The sequence below is a fragment of the Rhea americana genome, unplaced genomic scaffold (genome assembly GCF_003343005.1).
Source record: "Rhea americana isolate MKP2758 unplaced genomic scaffold, rheAme1 scaffold_421, whole genome shotgun sequence".
Lineage (NCBI taxonomy): Eukaryota > Metazoa > Chordata > Aves > Rheiformes > Rheidae > Rhea > Rhea americana.
In genome coordinates this window covers 36,669-47,856 of record NW_028186559.1, presented here as the reverse complement: position 1 = coordinate 47,856, position 11,188 = coordinate 36,669, and the positions used below count along the sequence as shown (strand labels likewise).

The following is an 11,188-nucleotide window of genomic DNA, read 5'->3' as shown; positions in this document are numbered from 1 at the left end:
CGCCGAGCGGCACGCCGTCGCCCGGCCCGCCGCAGCTGCCCCTGCTGGGCGCCGCCTGCCTCGAGGGCGACTGGGAGAGCCGCGAGGAGCTGCGGCTGCGCGAGCTGGAGGAGGCGCGGGCCCGCGCCGCCCAGATGGAGAAGACCATGCGCTGGTGGTCGGACTGCACGGCCAACTGGCGGGAGAAGTGGAGCAAGGTGCGGGCCGAGCGCAACAAGGCGCGCGAGGAGGTGCGCCAGCTGCGGCACAAGCTGGAGACGCTCACCAAGGAGCTGACGGGCCTCAAGCGGGAGCGGCAGGAGGTGCTCAACGAGAACGAGCAGCTGGGCAAGGAGGTGGCGCGCCTCAAGGGCGAGGAGGAGAAGGAGAAGGAGATGGACAACCGRGTGGCCTCCGAGAAGGAGAGCGAGGCCGCCCCCGAGCAGGAGCCCGTGCGAGATGTGGGCTCTGACAAGCCGGCCAAGAACAAGGTGAGGGCGCGTCGGCCGCGTGGGGCCGGGAGGAAGGAATGGGGTGGCTCTGGGTGCTCCCCCGTGGTGGGGCCAAGCCCCTCTTGGAGGCAGGGTGACAAGGTCAGACCCCTCTTGGAGCAGYGTGGCAGAGTTGGACCCTTCTTGGGGCAGCCTGATGGGAACGACCCCCTCTTGGGGTAGGTTGGCGGGGTCAAACCCCTCTCCGAGCAGCACGGCCAGCCCCAGACTCCTGTAACCTGGGTGCAGCAAGATCGCCTGGATCCCAGGCAAGGTCCCTCCCATGGAGCATCCCACTAGGAAGCTTTTCTGGAGGGTTTCTCTCCTAGCCCCTCTCTTGTCCTGCAGCCAACCTTGCAGCCGCTGTARCAGGAGTCAAAGGGGGTTCCTCAGTCGCTGGGATTAGTGCAGTTCCTGCCCGAAAAGAGCTGTCTGCAATTGTGCCTCACTGRCCTCCTCCTGTTTCTTGTGCAACCGCACCAGTGTCGCATCAAATGAGTCTGAGCCATCTCCATGCAGCTGACCCGCAGGGCTGAGTCTTCCCGAACTCCTCATGTGCTGCTGCACAGCCCAGCTGGTCACAAGAATCAGCCTGAGGACTGGACACCTCGTTGCTAAAAAAAACCCTAAGGACCTAATTTCCCCCTTATGAGGGTGCAGTCTGGCTCTTCTTTGTGCTGTTTGCCCAACACATCGTGGGAGGCCCTACGTGAAGGACAAGGACAGGGAGGCCCATCCCTCACTGGCAAGTCCTTGTGGCAGCATCAGATGTGAGCACATGGAGTAAATGCAGTCTGGAGCTCTGTGGTCCTAGAGTATCTTCAACCCAAGTGTAGACCTTGTTGCTCCCTGCTGTGCTTTTGTCTTGGGTTTTCTTCCAGGGCTGAGGGGAAAAATACTTCTTCCATGCCCACAGTTTCTCCAGCCACAACTTCTCTAGCCGTCGTCTGATGGGCTTCAGTGACAGAAAATCTCATTGCAGACTGTCATGACTTTGCAGCCTGAGCACCTCCCTTTTTCAAGCCCAGCTAGTTTTAAGCCGGTTGAACCAAAGAAATTATTCTTGGCTGCTCTAGAGGAGCTTTGATCTTAAAGCAAATCTTAGCCGTCTGCGTCTCCTCAGTTATAACAGAAACTGGATAGGGAAGAAAGGCTTTGCCGTTCTCCACTTCCCGGCTCCCAAGGCAGGGCCCACCGCAGACAGATCTTGCTGGCTGAAGCCAAGGGGACATCATCAACTGCGTCTTCCCTGGTGCAATTAGCAGAGAGGCCGTTTTTCCCTAACTTGGCCCCGGGAATGRGCAGTGCTTAGGCAGCGATCTGGAGGTAGAGTTGTGTGCACAACACCTCCCACCACCCCTCGTCATGGAGATGGCATGCTTTTTATGGATTTTATGCAAAAAGCAGAAGCAAGCGAATAGTGAGTGAGCTTTATACACCGAGCTAATTTGCCACACTCTCACTAAGCCTGATTAAAGATGAACCTATGCAGTAGTCGCACTGAGATTGGATTAATAAATCAATATTATTCCATCCTTAATTTAATGCACCRTGTAATCAAAGCAAGTTGCTGAGGCTGATGGCAGAAAATGTGGTTGCTGCAGTGGGTCCTCTAGATGTCAGCCGCAGGATGGCTTGGCCCAGTAACGCTCCCTTGTTCTGCTGGTGGTACAGCATGGAGGGATGCTGCTCGTTATAACTCTGCATGGAGCAAAGCCCAGAAAGATAGGCAAGGGTGCAAGCTGGTTGGGATATGGGGTGCCGAAAGAGGGAGCCAGAACTGCCCTTGCTCGGTGTGGGGCAGCAGCTGCACACCCCAACGGAACGGCTGGTGTGGTGGGTGCTGCCCTGGGGCAATGTGGGGTGCTGGGAGACAAGGCTGGAGGTCCTGGAATGTGAGGGTGGGTAGTGGTCAGCTGCTGAGGGTGTTCATCTCTTTTTGTGTAACGTTCCTTCTGCTTGGCCACCCTGTGTCGCTGCAGGAGTTTGAGCTGATGGAAAACATCCTGAAGAGCAAACAGGATGGGTCTGAGTGCTGGGAGCAGCGGAGCACCGTGAGCGTACGGACCTCCTTCACCCGCCAGGAGAGGAACCGGCTGCTCTGGGAGGACATGAGTGTCATTGAGGAGGACGCCACCAAAGTGACCGCCCTGAAGCTAAGGCTGGACGAGTCCCAGAAAGTGCTGCTCAAGGAGCGGGAGTGAGTGCCCTGGGTCGTGGGAATTTACCCTCACGGGGTGCGAGCCCAGGTCAGCCCAAAGGGTCTTGGGCACGCAGGCATAGTCAGCTCGGGAGCCCGGCAGAGACCCTCCCCTCTGGGACGGGCTGGGGCGGGGGGTTCTGCAGGCCCTCACRTGGGGCTGCCTCTCCTCAGGGACAAGCTGGCGCTCAGCAAGAGCATTGAGAAGCTGGAGGGCGAGCTCAGCCAGTGGAAAATCAAGTATGAGGAGCTGAACAAGAACAAGCAGGAGGTGATGAAGCAGGTAAGCAGAGGGGTCTGGCACTGCTGCCACCTGGGGAGGCTGCCCTGTCCCCAGGGGCTTGGGGACCCTTGGCCTCAACTCCACGAGGGGGCACTGCTGCTCCAGACAAGCCGCCTGTGTCTGAGGCACTCATTAATTATCTTAACTAGCTTGATTGATCTAGCTACAACTWGTCCATCCATCCTCTCCAGAGGTTTGGATATGCCTGGCCCCACTACAGGTGGTAGTTGTGGAGTAGCCAAGGGAGGCCACATCTCTCCCAGACCAGGTGGGGATCTGCTGGCAAAGTAGGACTTGGGTTTGAATCTCCTTGGTTAAGAGTGCTCACTGTTTCCCTCACACTCTGTATCTTCCTGCAGCTGAACATCCTGAAGGAGATCCACCAGGACGAGCTGGGACGCATCTCAGAGGACCTGGAAGATGAGCTGGGCGCCCGCTCCAGCATGGACAAGAAGCTGGCTGAGCTGCGCACGGAGGTGAGGATGGGCTGTGGGGCTGAATTGGTGGGGACAGTGGGACCGAGCCCTCACTAAGGGGGACARCATCAACTAGCTGCACTGGAATAAGGGCAGGAAGGACTTCAAGGAGCTGTTTCAAGGGGGTGGTTGGGACGACTGACTGTGGTGAGGAGAGAGGCAATGGCTAGTGCAGAGAGCAAAGAGAGCATGGCAGTGGAGGGGAGTCCCCACCATTACACCAGGGGACACCCTGGCCTGAACCTGCGAGGCGTCCCCCTACCCAGATGGAGCGACTGCAGGCAGAGAACGCGGCTGAGTGGGGCAAGCGGGAGCGCTTGGAGACCGAGAAGCTCAACCTGGAGCGGGAGAACAAGAAGTTGCGGGCACAAATCGAGGACCTGGAGGAGGTGCTGGCTCGGAAGCGGCGTCAGACAGCCAGTGCCCTGGACACCGACCTCAAAACCATCCAGACTGAGCTCTTCGAGAAGAACAAGGTGGGATAAGCAGCTCGGGCCTGGGCCACCCCCAACCTCATGCCACCCCCTGCCAGATGAACCCTGAGTAATGTCACTCAGATGGTGGATCTGGGTCCTGCAGACACCCTTGACCCCAGATTCCACTTGTTCCCTTCATGTGAACAGTGACAGTGACTCTGTTCTGGAGCCCGTTTGTAGGCTCCATCACAGCTCCACCATCACAGAAGGAGAGTTATTTGGCAGGGGGAAAGGAGCTGCTGGGGCATCGTGCAGCAGAGGATGCACTGGCCAGGGCAGCTCACTCGCTCAGCCCTAGCCATGCTGTGCCCACCACAGGAGCTGGCTGACCTGAAGCATGTCCACATGAAGCTGAAGAAGCAGTACCAGGAGAAGACGGCTGAGCTGGCCCACGCCAACCGCCGCGTGGAGCAGCATGAAGGTGAGGTGAAGAAACTGCGCCTGAGAGTGGAGGAGCTGAAGAAGGAGCTGGCCCAAGCTGAGGATGAGGTGAGTCTCTGAACGTGTCCAGAGCCATGGCATGGGGAGCGCCTCAGGGACCAGGGAGGAGAGCCTGGCTAGCAAGCTGCTGAGGCCTGGGGTTAGCAACACTCAAACTCCCTCTTTCTTTACATTAACAACAGAAAATCTCCTTATCTTAGAGCTGTCACCACAGTGCTCTCAGAAGTAAGATCCCAGCCTGGAGCAGGCTGAATTGAACTCTTGACTGTGCTCTGGTGAAGGAGGTGCCAAGATCTTCCAGGAGAAGAGCATTAAAAATGCAGCCTGGGACATGTGCCAAGAGCTTGTCTCACCCAGGTTGTAGGCTGAAATCTCGGCCAGCTCAGATTAGTAGCTGAGAGTCGAGCACAGCTTGTCCCGTCCTGGAGATGGGGAACAGGTTGCTCTTGAGGAAGGGGAAGAGTAGTAGAGCGGGTGGGGACCTCTGTCCTCTCCCTGTGGCCAAAGACAGCTCCGTTCCCGTCTGTCCTGCAGCTGGACGAGGCCCACAACCAGACGCGGAAGCTGCAGCGGTCGCTGGACGAGCAGACAGAGCAGAGCGAGAACTTCCAGGTGCAGCTGGAGCACCTGCAGTCCCGGTGAGCGGCGGGCCGCGGCTGCGCCACGCGGGCGTCACGGGCAGCAACGGCAGAGAGGCACCTGGGGAAACCGAAGGATGGGATCGGGCGTTCTCTGCAAGCATCCCTCTAGCAGCATCTCTCTGGCTGTGTCTACTGGGGGGCTACGGGCCTCCAGAGCTCCCCATAGCCTCGGGGCAGCCTTCACACCAGTTTAAGCTGGTATCGCATTACTGTGACTTGTGCAAGGCTGCCAAGTGCAGCCTGATTTTCTTAACAGTTGGGTCAGGACTGGATTTCATCCGCTAGTGTCCACGGGGAGTGCTGGGTGCAGGCTCTGAGCATCCCAAACAGGCTTTGGCGGGTGGGCGCCGAGCGTGGCCTGCATCCAGCAGCACCCCTTTGCTCGGAGACCCTCGGCTGGAAGCACRGGAAGGCGAAGGGTTGTGCCACAGCCAGGGGATCTGTCGGGAGTGATTTATCCCTTGGAGCCAGGGAGAAGCGTCACGCCGATGATAAAGAGCTGCTCAGCAGCAAAGCGGTCTTTCCAAAGGGGGCTAATTCACGTAAGCGTTCCCGGCCCCGGGGGACGGCTACCGAGCGGAGGAGAGGGAGGGAGGGAGCTTTTACAGGGAAGAACGTCGGGCGAGTGCTTTATCGGCGCGTGGTGATGGATCGCAGGGCTCGGYGGGGGCACGCTCGCTCCGTCTTTCTGCCACTTTCATTCAGGAAGCTAAAAGCCAGAGAAGCTCCCTCCATCTCCGTGCCGGGGCAGGGAGAGGCGGGGGGATGCTGCAGCCRTTCCCAAAGCCCCGTGCGCGGGCCAGCCGCGGCGCCTGCTCCGTCCAGGGCTGCTTCGGGAGGGGGCACAAGGCATTCAGGGCRTTTTCACTGCTTGTCCTTTTGGCCCAGCAAAGAGCATCTTTGTCCCTGTGCTGGGATCTCAACCCCATTTGTGCTTGTCCTATCCAGGACGTTCAAAAGCGCAAAAACAGGGAGATGAGCACCTCAAGGGCGCTGAAGGTCTGTCCTTCAAATTCGCCGACTCCTCCTGGCTTGACTCTTTAGTGGCTTCRAAGGACCTTTCATGCTTCTCCATCCCTGTCCCCGGGGTGGCACAGATGTCCCCGAGCAAAACCTTGCGGAGAATGAGGCTGTGCAGGGCAAGGGAGTCGTGCAGGGAGGTAGGAACCGGGCAGCCRCTACTCCAGGCAACCGGAGCTTCCCTAAAGGCCCTCTAGTTTTATTGCTCTTAAAAACTTTCTCTGCCCTCACTTTGCTTCTCCAGCAATAAAAAGCTGAAATGGCCACGAGAGAAATCGATTCTCCACCCAAGTATCTCTGGGAGGCACTTGGGTTTTCTTTTTTTTTTTTTTTTTTTAACTCTTCCTTTATTTTATTGGGACATCTTCATTAAATCATAGAGGAATAATGGAGGCTTCATCTTCTCCCCTCCCTGCCCCCTCCAGCCTGCCTGCACRCTTGCTCTAAATAATTCATGCTTTCCAGTAAAATGCAGCAAACTTGTCCATTTTGACCGGAGACTGATGGGAGAACTGTTTTTTTCACAATCTCAGGCCTTTGATTTCAAATTTGCCTCATAAATTCAGCTGATGAATTTTAATGCGAGGGTAAGTGAGGAGCTAAAAATACCGAGCGCTTCCCATTGATGGGGAGGCCGCGGGCTGGCACCGGAGCCCGAAGCCTCCGGCGTCCCTACCGCAGCCCTCTCGGCCCCGGGGAAGCTTCCCGCGGCTCATTGCAGGCTCCGCTGGGGCTACCAGCCCGGGAGCTTTGGCTCCCGGCCACACCGCGCGGAGGTTTGCCCTGGCGCCCGCACCGGTGCCGGATGCGGGCGCATTCCTGCGGGAGAASCTCCTCCGTGCAGAGGAGCGGCCGCGCCGTGCCCGAGCACCGCGGATTAGCCTGCGCCGTGCTTCATACTGGGCTGTTGCTGGGATGCTCCGCCGCGGTGGTCGCTAGCGTCGTTGGGTTTAGGGATTGGGGAAACTGAGGCACGTCCTCGCTTCCCGCCCCCCCCCCCCCCCCCCCCCCCCCCCCACCAGTGTGTGCAAAGGTGCCTGTCTGAGCTGTGCCCAGGCCACTGGAGATAGGCAGTTTGGGGGAAAAAAATGGAGAATCGCTAGCGTTAGGTTTGCTTTGAGGCCCTCCTTCCCCCCGCCCCCCACCCCCAAAGGCTTTTGGCCAAAGCCACGTTGAGAAGACTCGGTGAGAAGGGGGCTCAGCAGCGCCGTTGGGCGCGTGYCCAGGGCGGCCCACGTCCGCGGCAGCTCAGACCGCGTGCGCACCCCCAAAACTCAACCTCGGTCCCAGGCAAYCCTTGATTTTGCCCTTCCGGGCCGGAGTTGCTGGCCGGCTGCCCCAGCTCCCGTGCCCCATATGGCCCCCAGCCTGGCTCTCCTTGGGTGCCTTTGGGTGGCCCGTGCCCCCAGCCCCGGCCGGGGGGGCGGCAGGGTCCCCGCCGCCCGCCCCAGCCAGCTCTCCCCTCCGGCAGGCTGCGGCGGCAGCAGAACGCCCCGCTCTTCGGGAAGATGCGCGGCACCCGCTTCGGCCCCGACGACCCCGGAGACGGCACCAGCGACCCGGACGAGGACGAGGACCTGCAGATCCAGGTTCCCTAGCGCCCGGGGCTGCGGCRCGAGGCGGGCCAGGTGTTCCCTGGCCATGGCCTGGGTTTTTGCGAACTGGACCCGAGGCCGGGTGGGACGCAAGGGCTGCCCGTGATGGGGCCGTGCTGTGGTGGTTCTCCTCGCCCGACAAGTGCCTGCCACCACGGGGCTCGTCCCAAACCTTTGCGCCACCCAGCYTTCACTGCAAACAGCCGCAGTCTGCCTTACGGATGGGGAAACTGAGGCACAGAGCAGCGGGGAGGAACTTGCCCGGGCTGATAGCCCCAAGCCCGCTGCCTCTCGGCCAGCCTGCCTGTGCTCCATCAGCCGCCGGCTCCTCTCGGGACACGGCCGTGGACACCAAAATAAGCACCACCTGAGTAGACCACGAGGAGGAAACGCAAGTTGGAGAGAGGACCAAGCTAACCTGGACAGACCTGGTCCCTGGAGCCAGCTAGACTGATCCTGTCTACTTTATATATATATATATATATATATTATATATATGTATGTATTTGTATATGTTTTTTTTTATTATTATAAATATACAGCTGAGAGGGGTCCAGGCTCTTGTGATGGCTTGGGCTGCCCCACTGCTCTTTGCCTGCAGCTGCACAGCCGTCCTGCRGCTGTGCCAAGAGACCCCCCTGCCCCCAGGAAGAGAGGGGTGGGGGTGCTGGGGACAGCAGGGACACGCAGCCACGGGGCCACGAGCAGCCTGCCCTGTAACTAAAATGCACCCCCCTGCACCACGCTTTCCTTGGGGGGGGGGGGTTATTTAATTTCCAGAGCCATCTTCTTGCTTCCCCCCCCCACCCGCAGAGGTGCTCACCCTGGAGCACCCACCCATGGGTGCCGGTCGCACCAGCTCCAGCCCTGCATGGCCCCGCTCAGCCGGGGAGGGCCAGGCAGCCCAGCGAGCGGGGTTTGGAGGAACTCAGACGCAATCTTATTAAAAATTCATATTTTGGTGAGCTAATTCCCTCGCTCTGCCTTTTAATTGATTAGCTAAAAGCATGGCTCTCCACTGCTTGCTGTTTTTAACGTCCTTCATTTGCCACAAACGTTAATTCTTTTATGGCCAAACAAATCAGCCTGTGGGGGTGGAAGCGCTTGCAGACGGTTTTGGTGGCCACAAATACCCTCGCCTGGAAAAGCACCCAAAAATACTTTTGGGGGCCAAAGGAAGGTCGCGGCCCAGGTGGAACTGGGCGGACTGGGCCTCTCCGGAGCGGAGGGCCCGGCTGCGGAGGGGACAGCCGGCCGGGCCAGGGTGGTGGCCGTGCTGCCCGACGGGGAGACCCGGAGCTGCTTCTCCCGGGTTTGAGCCGCCGAAGGCCCGCGCGGGCGGTAATCCTGGTGTCTGGCCGCGACGGAAAGGCCTGCTGGGTTGTCCCGGGAGAATCCCGAGCGCTTCCCGGGACCGGACCATGCTGCTTTGAGCTGTCTCGGTTATAAACATCCCTGGGGAGGAGCTGCCATCCCGGTCGCTGCCTTCCCGGAGGGGATTTTTCCGTCGAGGGAAGGCCTGCGGCGGCTCCGGGACGGCGCGCGCGACGGGCTCTCCCTGCGGCCGGCCGGGCCGGGAGCAGGCGGCGGGTTCCTCCGCGGGCCGGCGGCCCCGGAGAGGAAATCCAGGCGGTGATTTCACTAGTGTCAAGGCCAAGGCGCTTCCAAGCCTTTTCCCGGCAGCGCGACGCTCCACCTGGGAAGTTTCCTCCGAAGGCGCCGGCGGCTCGGTCGCTAACCCGGCTGCGGGCGCCCGCTCCCCAGGCTGGGGCTGGGGAAACCGCCGGCGAAGCGTCTTTCCGAGCRGATAAGCAGCCCCGCGGAGGCAGGGCAGAGAAGGCCCCCGGGCCGGCCGGCTCCGCTTCTGCCTTCGCTCGGCCGTGGGGTCGCAGGGTGGCTTTGGCGGGCGCCGCGGGGCTCTCGGTGGAGGGTTTGGGGGGGGGAGCGAGCGGCGCCCGCCCGTGGGGAGGGCCGGCAAGGAGGAGCTGGGCCGAACATCTCGGCTGGCGCCGGGGGGCTTCGCAGGCTGGCGATGGGATCGCCAGCGGACGCCTCTGTTCGGGAGCCTCTCTGCAAACAGCCCCGGCTCCGACTCGTCCTGCTCCTGGCAAGAGATCGTTAACACTGAACCTTACTGATGCCGCCATTGGTGGCTGCRGCCGTTTTGCTGCCAAAGCGAGCAGTCTAGGAGGAAGGAGGGGAAGTCCGAGAGGTGAYGGAGACCCGGGGGTGAGGTCTGGCGTTGGCATCCCCCAGCCGGGGGACAGCAGGGCGCGTGTCCTGGGGCTCCTGGGGTTGCCTTCCTGCCAGAAGTGACGTTCACGTTGGGACCGTGGAGAAGGAGGGTTGCTGAGAGAGGGGGGGAGGCACAGGCGATTGGGGGGGGGGGAACGGAGACAGAAGCTCTGGGCTGAGGCCGTGCGTGGCCCGGGATGGGGATGGGCACGGGGAAGGCGATCTTCCCCGCTCGGCCCGGAGCGCGGGTGTCCACGGTGCCCGGCGCCAGGCGCTCGCCGCGGCACCGCCGCGAAGGCAGGGGTTAACGCCGGACTGTTCCACTCCGCCGCCGCCGGCCCACCTTGCCTCTCCGAGATGGTTCAGCCAGAAAAGGGAGGAGGGGAAAAAGAGGGAGGGAGAGAGAGCGAGAGMGAGAAAGATGTCACTAGCTCGAATCTATCTGTCATTTTTATTTTACAGCCGGTGCCAGGAAGGGGACCAGCGCCAGGGAGGAGATGCRGGCTGCCGCTAGAACAAAGCTGGGGTGGAGGAGGAGATAAGGCGGCGGGCGCTGGGAGCATCCGAGGACAGGTGAACGGAGGAAGAGGAGGAGCGGGGCCGAAGGCAGCGCRGGCGAGGGTGCCGCCGGCAGCCTCGAGCCTCTCGGGAGCAGACCCCGGCGGCGGCGGGGGGGGGGCCGGCGAGCGGAGCCCGGGCTCCGCCATGGCTACAAATTTTAACGACATCGTCAAGCAAGGCTACGTGAAAATGAAGAGCAGGAAACTGGGGGTAAGCGGCGGGTCGGAAGGGGCCGCGGCCGGGCGGATGCGCTGCCGGAGCGGGCTCGCCGGGTTTCTCCGGGYGGCTGCAGGAGCGAGCCCCGGCCCCCCCCTCCCTCCCCGGCCCCCCCGGCTTTGTGTCACCGCACAGCCTCGGAGAGGTTTTTTTTTTTTTTCCGGCATCCTCTTCCTCACGCCGGTGCCGCCCGCTAGCCGGGAGCAGCCTGCCGGGCCGTCAGCGAGCCCGGCCCCCCTGGGACTGGCTGGGGATGGGGAGCGAGGAGGAGGAGAGGGCGGCCGGTCGTGTCCGTCCGTCCGCCGCCACGTGCCGCTGGCAGCCCTGCCCGGCGGGCCCGTCCACTCGGTGACATCCGAGCCGTCGAGTGACACCCCCCCACCCCGCCCTCCGTGGGGGGCCAGATCCTGCGGGCACTGGGCCCTCCGCCGCCCGCCCGCTCTGCCCCCTGTTTTTTTGGGGAGGGGGGCTCAGCGCATCGACGGCGGGGGGAGGCCGAGCTGCCGGCCGGCCTTTCTGGGGAGCGACCCGCCCTGGGCGGGGATGGGGCCGGCCGGACCCCCAGCGGGCCTTC

General features: G+C 61.5%; 2 protein-coding genes across 2 annotated transcripts in view; both read left to right on the top strand.

Moving 5' to 3' along the window:
• Positions 1–5: 5 nt before the first annotated feature.
• Positions 6–8,153, top strand: CCDC102A (coiled-coil domain containing 102A; the record flags this gene model as incomplete). The annotated part of the gene is made up of 8 exons (XM_085315190.1): positions 6–470; positions 2,453–2,670; positions 2,845–2,953; positions 3,313–3,429; positions 3,696–3,905; positions 4,224–4,394; positions 4,881–4,984; positions 7,479–8,153. Coding segments are annotated over 8 exons (1,521 nt in total), but the record flags the coding sequence as incomplete, so codon positions are not given.
• Positions 8,154–10,225: 2,072 nt separating this feature from the next.
• DOK4 (docking protein 4) overlaps positions 10,226–11,188 on the top strand; it is a 4,601-nt gene continuing 3,638 nt past the window's right edge. Inside the window, exon 1 of the mRNA XM_085315188.1 lies at positions 10,226–10,670. Within this exon, the coding sequence (XP_085171314.1) occupies positions 10,543–10,670 (128 nt within the window). The 5' untranslated portion in view covers positions 10,226–10,542. The remainder of the gene's footprint in view (positions 10,671–11,188) is intronic.